At 43.6% G+C, this 23,523-nt stretch overlaps 1 protein-coding gene across 1 annotated transcript in view; it reads left to right on the top strand.

Moving 5' to 3' along the window:
• The first annotated feature begins 2,855 nt into the window (after positions 1 to 2,855).
• Positions 2,856 to 23,523, top strand: part of LAMB3 (laminin subunit beta 3) — a 44,230-nt gene continuing 23,562 nt past the window's right edge. Inside the window, exons 1-10 of the mRNA XM_083172824.1 lie at positions 2,856 to 3,092; positions 4,565 to 4,638; positions 6,184 to 6,366; positions 6,788 to 6,851; positions 10,138 to 10,331; positions 12,491 to 12,611; positions 15,853 to 16,041; positions 16,215 to 16,370; positions 17,854 to 18,050; positions 22,073 to 22,169. Of these exons, the coding sequence (XP_083028950.1) occupies positions 2,984 to 3,092; positions 4,565 to 4,638; positions 6,184 to 6,366; positions 6,788 to 6,851; positions 10,138 to 10,331; positions 12,491 to 12,611; positions 15,853 to 16,041; positions 16,215 to 16,370; positions 17,854 to 18,050; positions 22,073 to 22,169 (1,384 nt within the window). The 5' untranslated portion in view covers positions 2,856 to 2,983. The remainder of the gene's footprint in view (positions 3,093 to 4,564; positions 4,639 to 6,183; positions 6,367 to 6,787; positions 6,852 to 10,137; positions 10,332 to 12,490; positions 12,612 to 15,852; positions 16,042 to 16,214; positions 16,371 to 17,853; positions 18,051 to 22,072; positions 22,170 to 23,523) is intronic.

Raw genomic sequence — 23,523 nt, forward strand, 5'->3', positions numbered from 1 at the left:
CCAAGGACTACAAGCTGGGCTGCGACAGACAGCCGAGTAAGGTTAGATTTAGTCAGGCTTCAGTGGTAGAAGAATACCACAACCGATGGTTGCAAAGTTCCCTAAACTGCAATTAAATTGCAGTTTGATGCAATCGCAAATGTAGGTGTTATAATAATAATAATTAATAATAATTGTATTTATAGAGATTCTATAGGTACTGCTAAAACTCCTCACCTCCTGCTGCATTTGCATTGCTTAAGGATTGCATATGATAAGCTGCTACGAGCAGCTTATCATATGTGATCCAAGTTGTATCGGGCCCTATATTCCCAACCACATGTACACGCATGCACATTCACACTTGGGTTAATTTGTTGTGAGTCAATTAACTTACCAGTATATTTGTGGGAGGGATTCACAGAAGCACAGGGATAATAAAATATTATTATTATTATTATTATTATTATTATTATTACTAAATACATATCTATCATTCAGCATGAATTATTAAATGGAATGTGGAATAATTAAAAAAATATATTACCATTAACAATAAAATTGCATTTATTGTTTATTTATTAACAGTTTCTTATATAGCGCACACATATTCTGCAGCGCTTTACAGAGAATATTTGAACATTCACATCCCACATGTACACGCACACAGACATTCTAGGGTTAATTTGTTGTCATTTTCTTATGGATATTTTTTGCTGCCTGGCCGCTCAATGAACCATGATCATTTCTGGTCAAATCTACATTAAATTTTAATATAACAGTCAGCCGGCCATGCAGTGTGTCAAAGAACGGAAGTTTGTCTTCATAAAAAAGATCTATTTCATAGTCTAGAGAATAACCTTTCTTTTTTTAGTCTCCGTATTACACTCCAATTGGACTAAATGGCATTCATTTCATCAGACTAGTGACATTCTGTGGCCAGATAATCATGGAAAATTTTACAGAGGTTCTGTGATGTTGCCAGGAAGATGCTTATAGCACGTATGAGTATTTTCCTGATATTTCTCTGCCCGTCTTCCATACCTCAATACACAATTTTGATTTCAATCTAATTATTTTAATATTATGTCACCCAATTGCATCCTGCATTATTGTGTATCATTATAGGTACTTGTGTACATATTTTAGAATGATCATTTTTTTGTTCCCTTTATTGGTGGTTTGGAAACTATGCACAAAGTTAACTGCGAGACATTGCACTGCACACAATGGTCTCACTCAATGATGACTTGGGCCACATGATGCACATGAATGAATGAGTGATAGAGTGAGGGTAACTACTGCGTAAACAAGTTATTAATTGTGTCAAAGGTTGGATTTGTGGTAGATGCCAAAATGTCTATGAAAAAGTGTGATATAGCTGGCAAATTTTAAAGTAAAAAAAAAAATGGACAAAATCCAGATTGTCTCAACTTTATTCCATTAAAAATAATACTATAACATCCTGCCCACATTATTTAATTGTAAACAACAGGGGGAGTTGTATAAAAAAAAATACAAAGTGGTCCAGTAGAAAAAATGCACTGAGCAGCCAATCAGCACCTACCAATCATATTATAGAATGTACTTGATAAATGCTACCTTAAAGGTGATTTCATGCTATGGGCAACTTATCCACTGGTGCGCTTCACTTTTTTCACTGCTTGACACATCTCTCTCCTAATTGTTTGTAATTCTAACTAGCTGAAATACCTGGCGTGGCCCGGGTTTACCTTTTCCAGTTATTAAGTTATCAATGAGTTTGATGTACCTGCATACTTGCCTACCTGTCCCAATCTATGAGGGAGAAAATGTTCTGTTCCTGGACTTCATTGGTAATGTATGGTTGCCATGACCTGTGGTTTCTTATCAATTACCTAGCTCCCCACAGAAGATGGCAATCATGCATTACCAGGGAAGGCCAGAAACAGAGAATTTTCTCCCTCATGGAGCGGGTCAGGAAGGCAAGTATGTGTAACTGTCACCACGAGGTGGTTGCCCAGTGTGGTTTTTGTTTGTGAAGTGTTGCCAGTAGCCCCGATCCCCAGCTTTTGTTACTGTTCACTTTTCTTAAAACTTTTCCATTGCAAAATAAGTTTAAAGTTTTCTTTCTGTTACCATTGGTGCTATTCCAAGGCTTTTGTCCCTGTATGTCTGCATAATATATCAGAGTTGATATCTATGAGATAAATTAAGCCATGGACAAAACAGTACCCAACAGAGCATGTTAAGGAAATATACTAACATATGTTGAATAGGTAATTACAGATTTGTGTAAATTGCTAGCAACCCCCCTTTCCCAGTGTGAGGCACTCCACAATAACTATAGTGGATGGTATATAGGATAATGTACATATTATTTTGTAGCTGATATCCAGTTGTCAGTTATCCTTTATGCCCAGGGCCGGCGCCACCACTAGGCAGCTCTAGGCATTTGCCTAGGGCGCCGGCACCTGGAGGGCGGCAGTTCGCCCCTCACCCCCAGCGGGCTGTGGAAAAAACTTGCTGGAGCGGTCAGGGGTGTCCGTGCGGCAGTGGTACCTGCGGTCAGGGGTGTCCGTGCGGCAGTGGTACCTGCGGCGCCGTCATGTGTATAAAGCTGGCTGCGGCCGGCGGGGTCCCTGCAGTGAATAGAAAATAACTAGCGATATGCGCGCAGCGGCACAGGACGCGCTAGTTATTTTCTATTCACTGCAGGGACCCCGCCGGCCGCAGCCAGCTTTATACACATGACGGCGCCGCAGGTACCACTGACCGCTCCTGCACTGCAGGGACACCCCTGGCAGGGATGCCGCCCGCCCCCCACCCCGGCACCGGGGCGCCCCGACCCCGACTTGCCTGGGGCGCTCCGGTGCCTTGCACCGGCCCTGTTTATGCCCAAGTGATGGATGTATTATTGAAGTATGTTGAACAATTAGCTGTTTCTGTTCCTCCTGTATGAATACACCTATGACTGTTTAGATCGCACAATACAAATGACATTACATGTCTCTTTCAGACCCAAATGCAATGTTGTCGCTGTGATTCCAGAGAGCCATATTCAGCACTCAGTCACCGTATCATTAATGTAGTATCTCCGATCGGTAACCTTCGGTGGTGGCAATCTGAGAATGGTAAGTTCTAAAAAAAGGCGTCTCTGAGTGTAAGCTGCTAAACCCCGTTATTTTATATTGGAACATTTATTTATTTATTAACAGTTTCTTTTATAGCACATACACATATTCTGCAGCACTTTACAGAGAATATTTGAACATTCACATCAGTCCCTGCCCCAGTGGAGCTTACAATCTATATTCCCTACCACATGTACACCCACACAGACATTCTAGGGTTCATTTGTTGGGAGCCAATTGGCCTACCAGTATATTTTGGGATTGTGAGAGGAAACTGGAGTAACTGGAGGAAACCCACGCAAGTGCGGGGAGAATATACAAACTCCGCACAGTTGGGGCCATGGTGGGAATGAAACCCATGACCTCAGTGCTGTGAGGCAGTAATGCTAACCATCACACCATCCGTACTGTCCAACATCACACACTTTCATTTTTTTTGTTTTTGACAAGAGAAGATACATGTAGTTCACTTCTAATGGTGCCCACACACGCATCGATCCCGGCAGTGCGATGCTATACGATGGGGTGCGCGCTCCCGCGGCACCTCATCGCACAGTACAAAAAGTATATGCTGCACATACTTTTTGTACTAGCTTTTTCTAGCATAGCATCGCATCGCATGCACATCGTATGCACAAGGCATATGATGCGATGCTATGTGTGCTAGTTAAGCCCACAACGCACGCCGGGATCGATGCGTCTGTGGGCACCTTAAGCAAGATAGTTTTAAGATAATTATTTTTTGTATACAAAGACTCTCTAGTCGATATAAATGGATTTTGTGAGATAACTAAGGAACTCATATAAATATTATTTAATGAAATATGTAATGAACCAGACTGTGGGGGAGATTCTCTAAACTAAAAATGCAGTAAAAACCCGGTTTTTACCGCATTTTGGGATGCTCTAAACATCCCCTGCCGGGTTACCGCGACGGGGGCATCAGCAGACAACTCTGACGATGCCCCATAGAAGCCTATGGGCTCCGACCCACCGCCGCCCCGCACCGACCCCCGCCGCACCGACCCCCCCTCACCTGTTTCCAGGCAGCACACTGCTGTGCTGCCCGGACCTTTGACCTCCTCCTCCCTGCACTGCGATCCTCTTCCATGTGCAGGGAGGAGGAGAGCCCGGTGCAGCAGCAGCGGGTAAGGGAGGGTGGGAGCCGCCAGGACCCGCTGACTCTCACTGCAAAGGACAGCTCTTAACGCAAGAGCTGTCCTTTGCCATAATTATTGCATATGTTAGAGCATATGCGATAATTATGCAGGCGATGGGCGGCGAAGGGGGGCGGAGCTGGGATGCGGATGATAGAACATCCCGCCATGTGCCTGAAAATTCTAAACTATTAAATGGCTATTAGTAAAAAGGCAAACAAATGCTGTATTTGTGCAACTCCATAATAGATGTACTTAGATTGTTATGTGGAATAATCCAATAAATGTGTCTGTGATATATTATGCTCTTCACAGGAGTTAATCCGGTCTCCCTGCAGTTTGACCTGGGTAGGAAGTTTCAGCTCAGTGACGTCACGCTGGATTTCAGGGTAGGTCCCTCGTTTTTTGTTTTCAGCCTCCAAGGCAGACATGTGATCACATGCAGGACTAGGCATTACCTGTGTCTCTTTTAGGTTTGCCGCGCCCTCATAAATTACTACTACTCAGCGGTAGTTGGACACATCTAGCATCACCATACTTAGCAGCCTAGAACAGAGTAAATGAGGCCATTTCACACTGGAAATAACTACATTTGTTTCATGTTTCTTTAGTATCTCAAACTTCCATAAGTAAATAGATTCCCCCTCCCCATAGAAAGAGGTTTGATGAATGATATTCAAAGTTTATGCATGTCGTGTCAAATGTAAACAGGTCAGTCTAATGGAAATGATGCTAAGGACACAGCTAGAGAGTTACGGTACTTGGATCGTGACTGCGCAGGAAATATTTGGGAGGTTTAAGGCTTTGTTGTGTAACTATTACATAGTTCTCCTTTCATATTTATAACGCATTGATTGGGAGAACACACACACAGAAGCTGAATGGCTAATACTTTATCTCTCACATTTTTATCTCTCTTCAAGTTTTACTAAATAACCCCTAAGACATTTCTGCTAATGGAATTGCTTATTGTTGGTTATATGATTCTAAAGTGAAATAAAGTCATAGGGAATGATGTGTGATTCCAATATGTGACTTAGGCTATACTATCCAATGTTTTGGCATTTCAGCTACCATTGGTAACCCTGGGGCTGGTTCAGCTCAAGATGTAGTCCAGAATCGGTCACAATTAACCGATGATTTGAGGACAGAGCATGCGCCAGGGCCACAGTGTTCATACAGATTATCTGGATAATTTTTACGGGCTCATAACTAGTACAGGTTGAGCATCCCGTATCCAAAATGCTCGGGACTAGCAGAAATTTGGATAACGGATTATTCCGTATTTCGGAATATTTTAATATTTCAATTATGTATTTTGAAGTATCTTGCATTTATGCTGTATAAACACATCAACCACATGAAATACACACAAATATATTTTATTTGTTCAAAAAACAAGGTTTAAAAACATGAAACAAAATTTGTGTACTAACTCAGGCAATGAATTTGAATGGCAAGCAATCGTTTTCCTGCACATATATAGTGCCGGTTACATATCATGTCCTCAGTAGGGCTGTTACAAATGTCACCAGTAAGTTTTAACCAAAAAAAAATTTTTTTTCCACTTTCTGGAATATATGGTTTTTGGAATAATTTGGATAACAGATACTCGGATATGGGATACTCAACCTGTATAACAATAAAATGCTCAATAAAAAAATTACTGTAAATAAATTAAATGGAATTGCTTTAGCAATAAAAAAAAATTGGTAAGGAGATTTTATCACAAAGATTAAAAAAAGGGATTAAAAAAAGAAAACACTGCTGAGAACCCTTGGGAGAGTAGGATATGCTGCTAGTGTATGTGTTACAAAACATGCTGTTTCCAGCTGTACTGTATGTAAGCTAATTTGACGTATCTTATTTTCCTCCATCCCGGTGCTTGCTTTTCTTTAATGACTGCCCCTCCTCCTGTCACTTCTTCCTTACAGAGCCCCCGGCCAGCTGGAATGCTGATCGAGCGATCTTCAGACTCCGGAAAGTCATGGCAGGTGTATCAGTACTTAGCCTTCAACTGTGCTGCTTCTTTCCCACAAATAAGACAAGGGCGTCCCCAAACCCTTGAGGATGTGCGGTGCCAGGAGCTACAAGGGAACCCCACACAGGGGGGAAAGGTAATAAGTCTGCTAACTGCAGTCTCACTTTTGTCAGGGCAGGAAAAACACAACTGTTAACAGTACCATTGAAATGGGGTAATACTAGTCTATTTTTAAGAACTCTCAAACATTAGAATGGTGAATACATTTTATGCGATATCAGTACAAAAATAATGTTATCTGGTTTTTATACACTGAATGAAACATTTTGCAATGCAATTCATTACTTTGGGCATGTACTACTAATATGGGAGTTTGATTGAAGATGGGATGTTTCTATGGACAACCAATCAGATTCTATCCATTATTTTCTAGAAGGTGCTAAATAAATAGGAAGTAGTGCTTGGTTTTTGTTAATCTTTAAGCAGAGTTTATGTGGACAGTGGGAAGGTGTAATCCTACTTATACATTAATAGCCTCTCTCATTTCCTTTCTCTAGATACGATTTAGCCCAATGGCCATGGCTATCTCAGTTCCAGTGTCCAAAAGTCAACAAATCCACCGTAAGAATATAAGCTTTGTCTTTTCTCATACCATGGTAGTGCTTGGCTTGCCATGACCACATTACCTACATTCACTTCTGAAACACAATCAAAATATGGGTGCATTAGTTACATTGGTACCAGTGGCATATTTATAATGTGTGCAGTGTGTGTCCAGGGGGGTACACACCACACATGCTGTAGCCATTTTTAATACTTATTCCACCGAAGTCCCACTTCAACGCCAGCAACACTGCAGAAATTGCCATGAAAATTACCACAGAACTCACACTCTGCTGTGCGGCAGTTGGCAGAGAGGAGGAGGCCAGAATCGTGGAGGCGGCTCCTTCTTTCTGCCTCCTCCTCTCTTAAAACACCCCTCATTGGTACTAAAGGGGTTATTCAGATCTGTTCTCTGGGCTGCGAATTCGCAGGTTGGCGATAATTGAGGCTTGCATATGCATGTGCAAGGCCATCCAGCAATAAAATCCATAATTTTTTTAAATCACTGGCCGTACGCAAGTTGATTGACAGGAAGCTGTCATTTGTGAATATCGCCCGGGTATTTTCTCTGAGTGACAGAGAAAATACAGGTGTGCCCAAGCACTTTCAGTGTAGTTCTGTCAGCTCTGGCCCCAATTAACCTGTTTTATTTCACCGTACAAGTAAGTCCGGGGTTATACACAGACTATAATAATCATTCCATGGTGAGTGAGTTGTGCATGGATTTGCAGCTAATTGCCAATCTGCGATATTTTTGCAGGCTTGCACAGGGCGGGATTTCACTCTGGCGGGCGGAGGCTATGCAAATAAGCGGAGAACCGATCAGGTCTGAATAACCCCCTAAGTAACAATTCAGACCAGCAGTGGAGAAGATGGTATACTAATACAAGGCTCATGTTACCACCCAAAAAATATTGAGTACACTCTATGTGCCATTAAGAGAGCAACCTTCATGCAACCAGTCCACATACAGACTTTACCATTATTTAAGGATGTTTCAGTATTTCATTGCTATAATCTGTACTGTAGATGTGTAGGACTTGTTATGTCAAGTTAACATTGGTCAGGACCACAAATTACTTTTTTGCATTTGGAACTATTATTATTACTATTATTATTATTATTATTATTATTATTATTATTATTATTATTATTATTATTATTATTATTATCTATACAGCAGATACAGTTATTCATCCTTACAGATGCATGGCGAGTGAAGCCAGCCAATGCGAGAGGACCTGGTACACTTATTTCGACATAGACATAATATCGACATAGACATAAAAAATAAAGAAAAAAATGCACTTCGACCCTTTTTACGTCAACCTTTTTCATGTCGACCTAGTGCTCATGCCCACCTTATGACCATGTTGACCTAATGACTGTTGACCTAATGTTGGTCGACCCTATGACCCTTACCTCTCAGAAGTCAATGGTCTGGGGGCAAGGACGTCTCTACCGTATCCATGCTTTGTATATATCTGTCTAAGATGCCAGAACCACTGTGTTTGCCAATCCTATAAACAAGGAGAAATATATCCTTGTATTCAATGCAGTCAGGCGCCCAGGGGCATTTTAAGAGAGAAGGAGTCCCGTGTGCAGCCTCCACCAGCTGGGCTCCCTCCTCTCTCTGCCAGAAGCAGTGCCACGAGCACTGGGCGCAGTAGGGTCGGAGACTAGAGTGCACAGTCCATACTACGCATTTGCACATCGCCAGAAAATGTCCGCCACGCTATTTTTCCAGCAATTACGACAGCACTCCTGCTGCTGGACGCTGGAGGGTAAGTATTAGTAAAATGGGTGCAGTGTGCACCCATTATAGATACGCCACTGCAGACACCTGTGGAACTTATAATACTCAGCCTCCACTTCCTCTTACTGGCTAGGGAGTAGGTAATTGGTGGTGGGGAAGCTATAGGCTCATGTTTTGCCTTGGCTGCTAAGAACCCGTGCACCAGCCTTGTTTAGGGGACTGCGCCAGCGGTGTAGCTAGGTGCCACAGTGCCCGGAGCAAGGGCATGTTTCGCGCCCCCCCCCGATTTGTAGTAGGCGGGGCTCTTGTGTGGCCAAAAGGGGAGGCGGCCTAACATTATACCACACACCGTAATGCCCATTGCACATAAAGCCACATGCTGTAATGCCAATTACACATAAGGTCACACATAATGCCCATTACATACTATATAACAAACCGTAATGCCTATTACACATCTGACACATAATGCTCATTGCTAGGAACTTCATGCTCGATGCTAGGGGCTTCATGCTCGATGCCAAGGAGCTTTATGCTCGTTGACAAGGGGGACTAAAATTGCTCGTTGCCAAGGGGGGACTAATATTGTTGCCAAGGTGGACTTGTTGCTTGTTGCCAAGGGGGACTAATATTGTTGCCAAGGGGGACTCAAATTGCCAGCAGGGAGGGAAGGTTGGAGCAATAGTGCAGATCAGGGAGGGTGTGAGTGATAGTGCAAAGCAGGGACAGAGGGTGAGAGGGAGTAGTGTGGAACAGGGGGGGAGGGTGGGAGTAGTAGTGTGGAGTGAGGTGGGAGGGAGTGGTGTGGAACAGGGAGGGAGTAGTTGCAGTAGTGGGAGTAGTGTGGAGCCCCCCCTCCCCCCCCGTCAGAGAAAGTGTGCGGTCGGCACCCCCACCCGCTCCCGGGTCCCTGCTTTACCTGGGAGACGTGCACTGCTATTTAAATTTCACATCTCCCACTGGACAGCGCTAGCCAATAGGCGCTCGCGATCCAGCAGCCACCAGTTGATTGGCTGCTGGACCGCAAGCACCTATTGGCTAGCGGTCCAGCGGGAGACATGAATTTTAAATAGCACCATGTCTCCCGTATACAGCGGGGAGCCGGGAGCTAGCGGGGGAGATGGCGCGGCAGACAAGAGTGCAGGGGTGCGGGCGAGCTGGCGGTGCAGGCACAGCTCCGGCACCATGATAGCTTCCAGCGCCCAGAGCTGGTGCTATACCGGCACCGCCCACGCTACGCTTCTGGACTGCGCATACTGTATCTGCTGTTCACTATAAGCCAAATCAAAATGCTAGAGATGATTGCATGCACTGAAGATGTGCGTAGAAACAGAAATGAGTGATCTTATAGTATTTTTGTCCTACACTTAATGGGCATGAAAGATTCTTTGAAAGCGCTTGTCTGGACAAGCTCTCATGCAGCTGGGGTTTGTAATAGTCAGTTGTATAAAATCATATGTCTGCATTCACATGTATGGCATGACAACAGTATATATTGTTGTAGAGTTTACGAAGTCTAAAGAAATATATACTTACCTTATTTTTCAGAGCTTGGAGAGCTTACCAACCTGAGAATAAATTTCACTCAGTTAACACGGCTGCCACCACAGAGATATCGAGAACCCAGCACCTTCTATGCTATAAATGAGATGCGCATTCATGGCAGCTGCTTCTGTTACGGCCATGCAGACCAATGCATACCAGGCATTGAACCAAGAAGAGACCCATTTGGTGACATTCAGGTAAAATGAACATAACATTCCACACTTGGGTATATGTGTGAGAACTTGACCAAAAAAACTAAATTCTGTTGCCCATAACTGGGGCAGCATGAGGGGGGTCTGTCTGGACTCCAGCCCTGGACCCAAGCACAAGGGAGACCAGGGAAAGAGTCTGTCAAGTATAATTTAATCATAAACAAATTTCACATTTCCCTTTAAGCAATGTAGAGGTAAAGTAGGGCTGCCATTGCTGAAGGCACCAGGGGTATATTAACTAAAGCGTGTTTTTAGTGTTTCAGTTGATGGATTTTTGGTCAATTTTGTTTATCACATATTTACCAAATTCAAAATAGACTTAAATCCGACTGAAAGAGATATTTGCACTTCAAAAGAACCACTTACCATCAACCATCAACCATCAATATTTTACCATTGAGTTCTATTCCTAACCAATATTTACTAATAGTTGATTTGAAGATCGACCAAAAATCAATATTTTCAGTAGAACCATCAGAAGCAGTTCTATTTGATAATTCTAGCATGTAAGGCACTCATAAATCATGGCTTATAAAGACACAGCAATGCTTAAAAAAATTGTGGATATGCAAATTAGACCTGGAATGAAGGTGTTTGTGGGTAACGAGTGGGTAGCGAGTGACTTGTTTTGGCCAATAGAAATGCTTTTGTATAATTTTGTTGATATTAAGTTCATGTTTGGTTCTATTGACAGTAAAAAGCACATTTAGAACTTCAAATAGACACAAATCTACCCTTGGCAGCAGAATGGAACAAATAAAAATCAATTCTTGGGGGTTTATTTACTAAGATGGGAGTTCTTTTGAAGATGGGATGTTGCTATGAAGAAGATAATAGGGTACTTATGTATTATCTGGGCTCCCATGTTAAATGCACCCCATTTTTTCATACCCCTACTATCCAACTACGCATGAAGTTGATTTTATACAGTGTGGCGAGCGCAGCAAGCCACCGTGCCCGAAGCGTGGCGAGCGCAGCGAGCCCAGCGAGGGGACGCAGTCTTATAAGTAAAACGGGAGCCCAGATATTACATAAGTACCGATAATAGATATAATTTGATTGGTTGGCCATAGCAAATCCCATCTTAGAAATAACTTTCATAAACCCCTTAGTAAATAAGCTATTTGGAATTGAAAAACTGTAGTTGATTTTGTGGGGATGTTGGTTCTATTCTGATCGATTTTAAAGGGACCCAAGATCGACTTTAATTAAAAATACCCCCGAGGTCTCACCAGGTATGTTGGGGGTTTGAGAAGAGGGGAGTCGGGGGTGCTGCTTATTGTGTCGATCTTGAGCCCCACATTGTCTGAAGGTAGCCCTGCCCATAACAGCTATGTATGATTACTATTATTTGGTAGACTGCACTAGAAGATGTACAGAACTAGAATCGTCGCTGTTAGTTATTCTGTGCGCCAGTGTTCAAAAATACTCATAATATATTCCTGACACCAATACAAGGGAAATATTTCTATGATTCATTTTAACTTTTCCAATTAAAATTCAGTAAAGCCTTAAGGCAGATTTTATTATGCACAGAAAACAATATTTCTTTGCATATTTAATATAATAAGAGCTGTTACATAATCTTCTTCAAAGTCTGGTGAAACAGAGCACACAGGGGCCAAATAATTAAAATGTCATAGAGGGAGATGTAACAAAGCTTGGAGAGAGATAAAGTACCAGCCAATCAGCCCCTAACTGCCATTCTGCCGGCTATATTTGAAAAAATGACAGGAGTAGACTGGTCTAGCTGTGTTCACTTTATCTCTCTCTAAGCTTTCATATCTCTCTCCCATAATAAGAAAGGGGCTTTTGGTGATATTTCTTAAAATATTGTCTAGTGTGTACTCTCAATGTCGTTACCGATACACGATCCCATGCATCGTTAGCAACGTCTCCCATCTGCTGAACATGCAGGTCAATTTGGCTTTATCGCCAAACATTCCCTTCCATTTAAAGTGATTGCAGCATTCTTCCTAATCACATTCTTTTTTCATGTCTTCTTTATCTCAGTTATTCTATTAATAAAGTATGGTCATTCCATATTATTTATAATTACCAATATATGTGACTTTGTATGTCTTAAACATGTTGATAACAATCCACTTATAATTTACTGTATGTTCTGTATTTTATTCCACTAGGTACATGATACATGTGTGTGCCAACACAATACTGCTGGAACAAACTGTGAACGCTGTGGTGACCTGTACAATGACCTGCCCTGGAGGCCAGCACATGAAAACAGCCCCAATGAGTGCAAACGTAGGTCTCATACACAGTTTTATTCTCTCCTTTCCTTCCACATCCAGCACCTGGACTAGCACAGTATTCAGGCAACCAGTGGCGTAACTATGAATTGGGTGCCCCCCCGCCGTTAACGGGGGGCGCCCCCCGCCGCACCCCCCGCCCGCAGCCTTAACTGTCTTGCTGGTCCCGTCCCGGCTCCCTTGCTGGCTTCATTCTTCTGCTAGTTAGACGGACCAACACAAAATGTCCGCCCCCATACAGCAGACAGTTTCAGAGAACTGTCTGCTATATGGGGCGGACATTTTATTGTGGTCCGTCTCACTAGCAGAATGAAGCCAGCAAGGGAGCCGGGACGGGACCAGTGAAGTCAGGTAAGGCTGCGGGTGGCGGATTGGCGGGCGGCAGATGGGCGGACGGGAGGGGGCTAACTATAGCACCACAGCCCCCTGGCGCCCACACATGCACAGCGCCCCCCCCCCCCGCGGCCGGGGGGCTGCGGTGCTATAGTTACGCCTCTGCAGGCAACTATGTTGTTGTGGCAGCGTAAGATTTTTGCTATTTATCATAGAGCAAAATGTTCTATTGCTGGCAGAAACAGGATTTCAGGATTTAGAGTGTATTCAATCCCCACCGCTGGGCTCCTATTCAATGCTGTCTTGCCAGACAGCATTGCAGAGACAGACTAGTCCCAACTTTAAAAGCTGTCGGGCCTGGTTTGTCGATAACGTCCGTGAACCGATGCGATCACGGCCGAATCTCAACAATCCACGGCCGTTTTTGTAGACACGCCCCCTTTTTACTGATCGTCAGGGTGGGGGGGGGCATTGAATCCCGCCTGGCGATATGTGGCCGAGCAAAATGAAAACGGGCCAGGGTTACAGCTGTTGGGACGTATCGACAGCCGGGACGCGGGATTGAATAACCCCCTTAGGCTTTATGCTTATCCATTGTCCATTCTTCTCTAACACGTACTCTAAATTCTAGAATCCCCACAAACAAAATGGTTACTTTGGCCAATTTAATTTCTTTAAGGGGAATAGTGTGCATTCATCTACAAGCTGAAATAAGATTACTTTGTTCTATGTTCTAACATGTTCTAATATTCTCTTAATCAGCTGTGGACCAGTGCTTTAGAATTCAAGTGCCAATTGACCTTTAAATAGCTTGTTACTTTGGTTTTGAACTAGAAGTAGAGGGATGAAGTCAGTGTTTTATTACCATCTTGTGGGCACTAATGTGAACTGCACTGTGTAGACCAAACGGTATGGTTCAGGATTTCTCCATCTGTGCTTTACATGTGCCTCGATAATGATACATTTTTAGAAAAGTTCTCAAAGTGAGTTTTAATAAGTACCCAGTAATGTTTAAAAAGTATTCACAGTGCTCCCCAATCTGATAGTATCTATACTATATCACTATTCAAAAATGTTTATGTTTCTTCTGACTCATTTTCAACAAGTTTTTACTAATACATTTAGATTTAGATTATTATTATTATTTCGATTTTGTGTTACATTAGGAAGGCTAATCTTTTTATTTGATCTTAAATGCCCTATTAGAATACACATTATACTGTGTGATAAGTATTATTTATTTAATTATTTACAGTTTCTTAAATAGCGCAGCAAATTTTGTTGCCCTTTACAATATAATGAACTAGAACTATGAATATTTCAATGTACATACATTATATAATAGTATAATAAAATCTGTTACTGCATTATGGGGAAATTTACTAAGATGACAGTTCTGTTTTAGATAGGATGTTGCTATGGGCAACCAATCAGAATCTACTTCTTATTTATTTTCCTACAGGAAGCTGGCGCCGCAAATGGCTGCCTAGGATTTGTGCACTCAGCATATGTAACCCCCTGTGTCCCCTGTGTTTCCCCTGTGTGATAATTGTACTGTGTATCTTTGCTCATAGTGTTACCACCCGGCTGCTGTAGCGACCAGTGGCGCCGCTGATGGCTGCCTAGGCGCTGTGCAGCTTGGCGGGTATATGTTCTGTGCGACACTGTAATGTCCCTGCTTATATTGTCACCTACCTGGCTGTGCGGTGCCTAGGCGCTGCGCAGCTTGGCGGGTATATGTTCTCTGTGTGATACTGTACTGTCCCTGCTTATATTGTCACCTACCTGGCTGCCGCAGCGACCAGTGGCGCCGCTGATGGCTGCCTAGGCGCTGTGCAGCCTGGTGGGTATATGTTCTCTGTGTGACACTGTTACTGTCCCTGCTTATATTGTCACCTACCTGGCTGCTGCAGCGACCAGTGGCGCCGCTGATGGCTGCCTAGGCGCTGTGCAGCTTGGCGGGTATATATTCTCTGTGTGATTCTGTACTGTCCCTGCTAATTGTGTAAATGTAACCTATGTAATGCCCCCCCCCCCCCTCCCCCCTCATCCCTGCTTGATGCTGCACTATATATCCAAAACAAATTCCGAGTGTGCGCAAGCACACCTGGCCAATAAAGTTGATTCTGATTCTGATTTAGTACCTTGTAGAAGATAATAGATAAAATCTGATTGGCTGCCCACCTGAAATAGAGCTTCCATATTAATAAATCCCCCCCCTATGTGTCGATGATCCACTTTGTGGTTTATTTTATTTATTACTAGTTATGTATATAGCGCACACATATTCCGCAGCGGTTTAATATTTGAACATTCACATCAGTCCCTGCCCCAGTGGAGCTTACAATCGATATTCCTCAGCACAGTTGGGGCCATGGTGGGAATTGAACCATTGTGGGGTAATGCTAACCATTACACCGTCTGTGCTGCCCAGGGCCGGTGCAAGCCCCACGCCCCCCCCCAGGCAAAAAACCCCGCGCCGCCCGTCCGCCCGCCCGCCGGGGGGGCACGGGTGCGGACGATACTGTGGCACGGGGGGGAGGGGGTGCGGCGGGCAATACTGCGGCGGGCGATACTACCCCCCCCCCCCCCGGAGCATAGGTGGTGCCGCGCTGAAATCCCCCAGCGGGGAGCGGGCGGCGCGGGGGGAGCAGGGACCATGCCACGGGCGGGATAGGAGAGGGGAGAGGGAGGATGGATCACACAGACTTACCTGCTCCCCGCTCCCTGCTTTCGGGTACCTCTTTATGGTACCTCAGCGGCTCAGTACCGCCCTCCAGCGGCCGGCGCCCTAGGCAAATGCCTAGTCCTGCCTAGTGGTGGCGCCGGCCCTGGTGCTGCCCTATGGTTATGGTTCTGTATTCATTTTACTCTTTGAATAATCAGCTCTTTCTCCATTTTAGAGTGTAGCTGTAACAATCACTCTGAGAAATGCCACTTTGATCCTGCCATATATGAAGCCAGTGGCAGAGTGAGTGGGGGTGTGTGTGAGGATTGTGCAGATGGCACTGCAGGGAAGAACTGTGAAAAGTGCAGACCAGACTACTACAGGAATCCAAATAGGGACATCGATCACCGGGATGCCTGTATATGTGAGTTCCCTCTTCTAGATCATACTCTGCGCTGCCACGCTTGTAGCTCTGTCATTACATTTGTGGCACTATTCACTAAATACAGCACATTTCTATGCTTCTTTTTCCAAGCCTAAATTTCATGTTTATATTTCATTTCTCACTTGCACTTTGAAATCTCAATTTTTTTTTAGCTTGTGATTGTGATCCGGAGGGAAGTGTAGATAGCGGAAGCTGTGACCCTAGGAATGGGCAATGCATCTGCAAAGAAAATGTTGGTGGAGAACGCTGTGACCAGTGCAAGCCCGGATATTTCCTACTGAGCGCTGAGAACCCACAAGGCTGTACCAGTAAGTGACATGAAGAAGTCCTACAGTACAGCATAAAATAATTAGCCCTATCCTTTATTTCTTTTCTGGAGGCCATTTTTTTATAAGTGGTGATTGTTAATGTGTTTAACATTAATTTTCGGTTCACAATTAAACCAAATCTGCAGTATCTCCTGCTAGCTTATTATTTTTTACCATTTGTACACTGATTTTTATATCCACCAGAGGGATGGGATTTTTAATTGAGTTGGTGAGAAAGGATGCGATTATTATTATTATATTTTATTAATGAGGGGTGCCACAAGTGTTTCGCAGCGCCGTATACAATGAAACAGGACAGGGAGAAAAAACTTAACATTACAATAAATAAATAACGTAACAAAAAAAGTGCGCCACAATTCAATACACACTACAGCTTAGATGTAGTAGCGAGGACGTGATCAACGTACTACTAGGGACTTGTGTTCAAAGATGGAGATGGGTATGCAGACGAAGAAGGTCAACATTTGGTTAGGTCGACATAGGCAAGGCTGACGGTCAAAAGGTTGACATTCGTTTTTCCCCACTTTTTTTGTCCTGAATGTCGACACCGTCGACAAGGACACTGTAATGTTACACCGCGTCCCCTTGCATTGCTCGCTGGGTTCGCCATGCTTTGGACACACTATTTTATTCTCCCTCCATGCCCTAGTGGATAGTAGGGCATGAAATACCGCCTGTCGGCACATGTCGGGTCACAAAAAATTTAAATACTCCATGTCGACCTTCCTCCATGTCGAACTAATGCATGTTTCAACCTAATTACCCTGTCGACCTAGCCCCATGTCGACCTTCAGAGGAGTCGACCTTGGAGCATGCCATCCTTCAATGGTCGACCTTCCTCATGCCGAACTAACAACCGTATACAACCACGTCTTTGGTTGCATATCATTCATTATACACTATTAGCTTCAAAAGCAATGGAGTCTGGATCAGAGAGGCACGCAGATTTGCAATATTTAAAAGTGCAGGAAAAAAATGAATGAAATATATTTATAATCTAAATATTGGGCCTTATATTGCTTTAACAGTATTCCAATGTATACTTTTTTTTTTTTTTAAACCGACAATACTGTTAGTTGATTTTTAATCCTACACAAGCCTAATTCCTATACCAAACCTAACGCTAAATCTACTGTAACTCAAAATCCTGAAAGATCACAGAACTTGCTAATTAAATTCTAAAAATTATAAAACACTGAACTAGGGGGTCAGTCGCATTGTGTTAACTATCGCATATGTAATCTAACTTTATTTAAATTAAATATCTCTCTGTGGTAAAACACTAGTGGATGCAAAAAAAAAAAAAAAAAAACCACTGCAGTTAAATGTAAAGTAAACTTTGATATCACATTCTTCAGCTAAGAAGCTGGAGAAATGCAAATGCTGAGTTAACTAAATAAGCCCCTATTTAAACAAATATCAGTCTGACCCTTAATGAAGCATCTTTTACATTCTATTTCAGAGTGTGACTGTAACCCACAAGGAACAGAAAGAGACCAGCAATGTAACAGTGAAACAGGACAGTGTCAGTGCCTCCCAAATGTTACAGGACAGCGGTGTGACCAGTGCACCTCCCACCACTGGAACCTTGTCAGTGGGAGGGGCTGTCAGATGTGTGGGTGTCATCCGCGGAATTCTTACAGTCTCCAGTGTAATCAGGTGAGAGCTGACGTCAAATCATATAAATAAGTAAGGTGTGTAGATCATTCATCACATATATAATAATGCATGTCTCTACTGCAATATGTATGGATATTACGGATTTATATGGATAGGTCACCAATGAATTGCATGACTATATAAAAGTCAAGATATTGATTACAGCTGACTTAATTTCATAATGGATCCCTGTGTTTTGGATTTTGGTATTGGGTTTGGATCTAAATCCATTTTTATGTTTTGGTATTGGTTATAAATTCATTAAAATTGTCAAAACAGGTAATACCATATCATGTAATTTGTAGGCTTTTTAGTTCCTACTTTATTATTATCTCATTAATGTTCACGTAGTCATTTACATTTGATTTTATAAATGAACACGTCAAAACTTTCAATATCACATTTTTTTTATCATGGTCCAGAGGTTGAAGGAGGCTGGTTGTCTTAGTGATGCACAAACACACAGTTCAATACAAGATAGGACATCTATAGAATACTGAAGAATTTAAAGAAGGCAAGCTCTTTTTGTGCAACCGACACAGGCATGAAATGGCGGCAGATTTAGAGGCCAGTTCCTTTTATAAAGCAAAAATCATACACAAGGAGCTATTTGACTAGACCAATTCACATGTTGACCAAGACGATAACATAAGACATAAGACATAAGACGATAACATAGTAATTAAGGTTGAAAAAAGACGTTAGTCCCTCATGTTCAACCTATTTGACTTGTAACTACTGACTTGAGTAAGTCATATCTATCGTTCTTATCCAACTTGGTAACTCCAGGATTGTGTCAATCCTAGAGCTACTACACGTTAAAGAGCTTTAGTTGTACACAAAAGGGTACACCTGTACCAGGTTCCAAAGATCAAGGGCACCATAAATGATGCCATAATGCCTAATAATTTCAGTCATGCACTCTGGCTGGACTTCTTGTGTTACCTTTCATTGAGTGGGCTCATGTTATCAGTGGTACCCAAACTTTTTTGACCAGGGCAACCTAGAATATCTGTGGTTCTAATTATCCATACCTTTTATGATAGGCAGCCACCAGCACTGGTTTTGCCTATCGCTTTGAGCATAAATAATTTGATTTGGTCATGGACCCCGAACCCGAGGCACCCTTGCAAACATACAGTACCTAGGCACCCCAGGGTACCTAGGCACACAGTATGTGAACCACTGTCCTAAGCCCTCCCTGTGCATTCCCAGACTACACAATAGTCTGGGGATGCAATAGTCACCTTCTGTTATGGTTGCCGCTTGGGCGCTGGGGGAAGCCACTGGAGGCAGGGAGCTGGAGGTCAGGCGTGAGCCCGTAGCCGGGACTGCAGGTTAGAATGGCCACAGCGAACCCTACACTGACTCACGGGCAGATGACAAACCTCTGTGGGAACTAGGCTTCACCTGTGGCCGCCGTGTCCGAAGAAGCGAGTTAGGCCCGCTCCAACATCAATGCAGCCAGGTCTTATGGATGGACAAAAGGTGAGCGATCATCAGGGGTAACTCAAGAGGATGATCTAACTAACGGGCCTAACTGAAAGATGCCCCTATCTGCCGGCACCTGACCAATGACGGGAATGCGACCCAGTCGCAAGCAAAAGAGATGGAGTACAGGGAAACTCCACACAAAAAGGAGACAAGGCTAAGAGGCGAATCCCCAAAACAAAAACCTGGACTGAACGGGAGAGGCCCTGCCTATTAAAGGCATAGAAAGGGCAAGCAAAAGGAAACGAAGGTAAATAACTGGTAACTACCAAAGGGAGGAAATGGGCTTGGCCCACGGCGGGGCGCAATCCTAAACCCCCCCCCCCCCAAAACTAAACAACGGGCTGAACAGCCCAATAACTAAAAGAGCTTGGCAGCTCTCCAAAAGAACAAAATAGAAAATAACCAGGCTCCACAGGAGCACTTACATGACCCAAGATAGGAATAACCAGTGGGACTGGACCGGGTACTGGAGCTGAGAACAGCGTGATGATAGACAAACCAACGGCAAAACACTGATGCCAGGACTGGGACTGGATAAAGTCCAGGGACTAGGCACAGGCACTCTAGACAGGGACCGGGGTTAGCTGGCAGAAAGCTTAGGGAACTGGACACTAGAAGCAGGGAGCTATCACTGGCTGAGTATTGCAGGAGAGCCTGCCCTAAAAAGGGCTCAAGTGATTAATTACACCTGGTGGAGATCCAGGCAGCTCCCAAGCTTGTGCTTAACGAGCTCATTACCTCGCAGACTAGTGAAAAATTAGCTCCCGGAATATTGAGCTGATATGGCACAGACCTACCACTGGAGGCCACCAGTGAGTCAAATGCCAAACACAAACTGAAGAGCAAACAAAATAGACTGAACCATTCAACCTGGTTCCGGACACCTTCTGGAGGTGAATTGGTAATTTCTAATACCAGTTGGCTAGTACCCAGCTGATCATCAGAAACAAAACTGTATTCTTTGTGGACATTGTGTTTACATATTGGGCCTTATTCTGGTTGACTTGCACCCTTGCAAGTCATCCAGATCCTTCCCGTGTGAATAGTTGTATGCCCGCCCCCATTTGCATACCGGGTTTGTTTGTCCGGCACACAAATGGATGTATTACATAAACAACCATTTGCATGCCAGTGGGAACATCTCTGGAACATATGAACAAAGAAGTGCAGTGATATGGGCGGGCAGCAGACATCTGGTTATATCAGCTGCCTGCCCACCGCACATGTGTCACGATCGCATTACCATATGTACGCCCAGCGTTTTCTTAGGAACGCCCATGAAATGTTGGGCATATGAATATGCTAATGCCCCTGGCCAGCACCACATGCCCCTCTCCGCCCCCCGCTCGCAAGGCAGGGAGTGTGCAATCACAAACAGATTAAGTGCCTAGTTCGCACGCTCCCAGTGTATGCACATGCGCCGCAGAAATGCAGCTGCGCATATGCAAAACTTCGGTCCCCCTTGCGAATTCGAGCAAGAGCGAGTCAACCAGAATGAGGCCCATAATCTCTAAATTAGCACTGTGTTTAAAGCTGATCGATGGTACTTAATCTCTTTCCACTACAGACCATAATAATCCCTATTTAAACTTTTTTAAAGGTTCCCTATGGTAAAAATAAATGTGAATTATATAAATAAGAACTTACTTACCAGTGATTGCTATAATTATCTTTCTTAATTAGTAAATGGATGAAGATCTAGAGTAGTAAGGGTGTGCCGTACACCATAGAAGGGCTTTGTAATAGCATTACCATTAAGTCACAGACACTACTGTAGCAAAAGTCGCAATGAAAGCCGGGACTACTGGCTCAGAGTAAAGCCGAGTGTGTAGGGAGCATCCCGTCTCCCTCCCACCTCAATTAGAGCTGTTTCCTCAAATTTATTGGGTTGGTTTTCTATCCCAGTCCTCTCCTGCTGACATTATAAGGGTATGTAGCCTTCTAGCTTTTGCAGTCACACATTTTTGGGATAATAAGCAGTGTCTAAGAGGCTATTAGTTTAAGAGCTTTGATGTTTTTTTGTCATCCTCTCGGGGATAAACTCAAATCATTCAAAAAACTGTTCACCACCCTGCAGCAAAGCTCTCTAGTATTTCCATAATGTACACCTTCTGTGAATTACAATCAGTTAGTAAGATTAGAACAGAAATAGTTCTCAGTCCATCTGAGCTCGGATCTGAAAAATACATCTGAGGCGAACCAGAGGTCACAGAGGTCAGCCTCTTGTATAACACATGTTATACAAGGCATACCTCTGTTAAGCACAATTACATGATTGATTTAAGGGACATACTTTAACTTGAATACAGAAAATATTGGGCAATTAAATAGTAGTAACTTTTCTTATATGAAAACAGTACATTATTCTGTGATACAAACAAGAATTGATCAAGTTCATATTGCCAAGTATACTTTTGCACATAAATAGTGTTTTGAATCACAGAAGAACTGATCTCTGATGCACAGGTATTTATTAGCAGACATCTGGCATATTCTATGCAGCTAATAGCTTACTCTCCTCTGCTCAGGTAACTGGCCAGTGTCTGTGCAGGAATGGCTTTGGAGGCCGACTGTGTACTGAGTGCCCAGAGAAGATGTATGGAAACTTACAGTCTGGATGCCGAGGTTTGTTTTAAGTGCTCATCTTTTGTATGATGTCATGTTTATTCAGTAGCACATTGACTCCCAAGGGATAAAATGCAAACGCATTGGTCACGAGCCAACCTATGGCTTTGTCATGGGAAAAGCAGCCTTGGCTGAAGGTGAAAGCTGATGTTACAAGTCACGGTGTCTGGCCTTGTGGCACACCCCCATCTACAGTATCAGTATGCTGGACATAGTCTGGGCCAGATGCACTAAGCTTCAAAAGTGATACAATGGAGAGTAATAAACAACCAACCAACCAATCAGCTCCTACCTGACATTTTTCAAACACAGTCTGTGACATGGCAGGTAGGAGCTGATTGGCTGGCTAGTTATCACTCTACATTTTATCACTTTTGAAGATTAGTGCATCCTGCCCTCTATGAAAAATGACAACTTTAGAAGCTTACTGCAGTCATTTATCACACTTGCATATAAATTATTGTATATATAAAGCAAAGCATATCTTTAAACAGAAGCTGAATATACATATTATCCAACATGTGGAAGATGGTAAGAGACACTATGACAGTGGTTCCCAACCCTGGTCCTCAAGTACCCCCAACAGTATATGTTTTGCAGGTCTCCACACAGACTCACAAGTGCTATAATTAGCTCCACCTGTGGACCTTTTCAAATGTGCCTGAATAATGAGTGCACCTGCCGGGTGACCTGAAAACATGCACTGTTGGGGGTACTTGAGGACCAGGGTTGGGAACCACTGCACTATGACTATGGTGCACACATGACTGTGCATCACGCCCTATTGTGTTTCATATTGTGAGTGTGGCTGCGCATGACGTAGCTCTGTTTTTTCACTGCTCTCTCGTGCTCTCTCTTTGTCTGAACCCCTCGTACCCTCTGCCTGACTCCCCTCTCTCTAACTGACTCCCCTCTCTCTGCCTAACACCCCGCTCTCTCTCTCTCTCTCTCTCTCTCTCTCTCTCTCTCTCTCTCTACCTAACCCCCTTCTATCCCTCTCTCCCTCTGGCTGACCCCCTCTCACTATCTCTCTCTGATTAGCCCTGCTCTCTTTCAATCATCTCTCTCTTTGCCTGACCCCCCATCTCTCTACCAAGCCCCCTCTCTCACCCCTGTCTCTACCTGGCCCCCCTCTCCATCTCTCTCTGACATTCTCTTGTTTCACTTTGTCTCCATGATTCCCTATCTATCATTCTACTCCTCTCTTTCTCTCCATTTACCCCCCCCCCCCCCTCCCCATATCATTCTCCCTCTCTATAGCTATCTATCTATGGGGGGGCACCAGCTTTTATCTTGCCTCCGAGCTACATGGATAAACTTACGCCACTGCACCTCCCAATCCACTACAATCTCC

The sequence above is a fragment of the Crinia signifera genome, chromosome 2 (genome assembly GCF_055691185.1).
Source record: "Crinia signifera chromosome 2, ASM5569118v1, whole genome shotgun sequence".
NCBI lineage: Eukaryota > Metazoa > Chordata > Amphibia > Anura > Myobatrachidae > Crinia > Crinia signifera.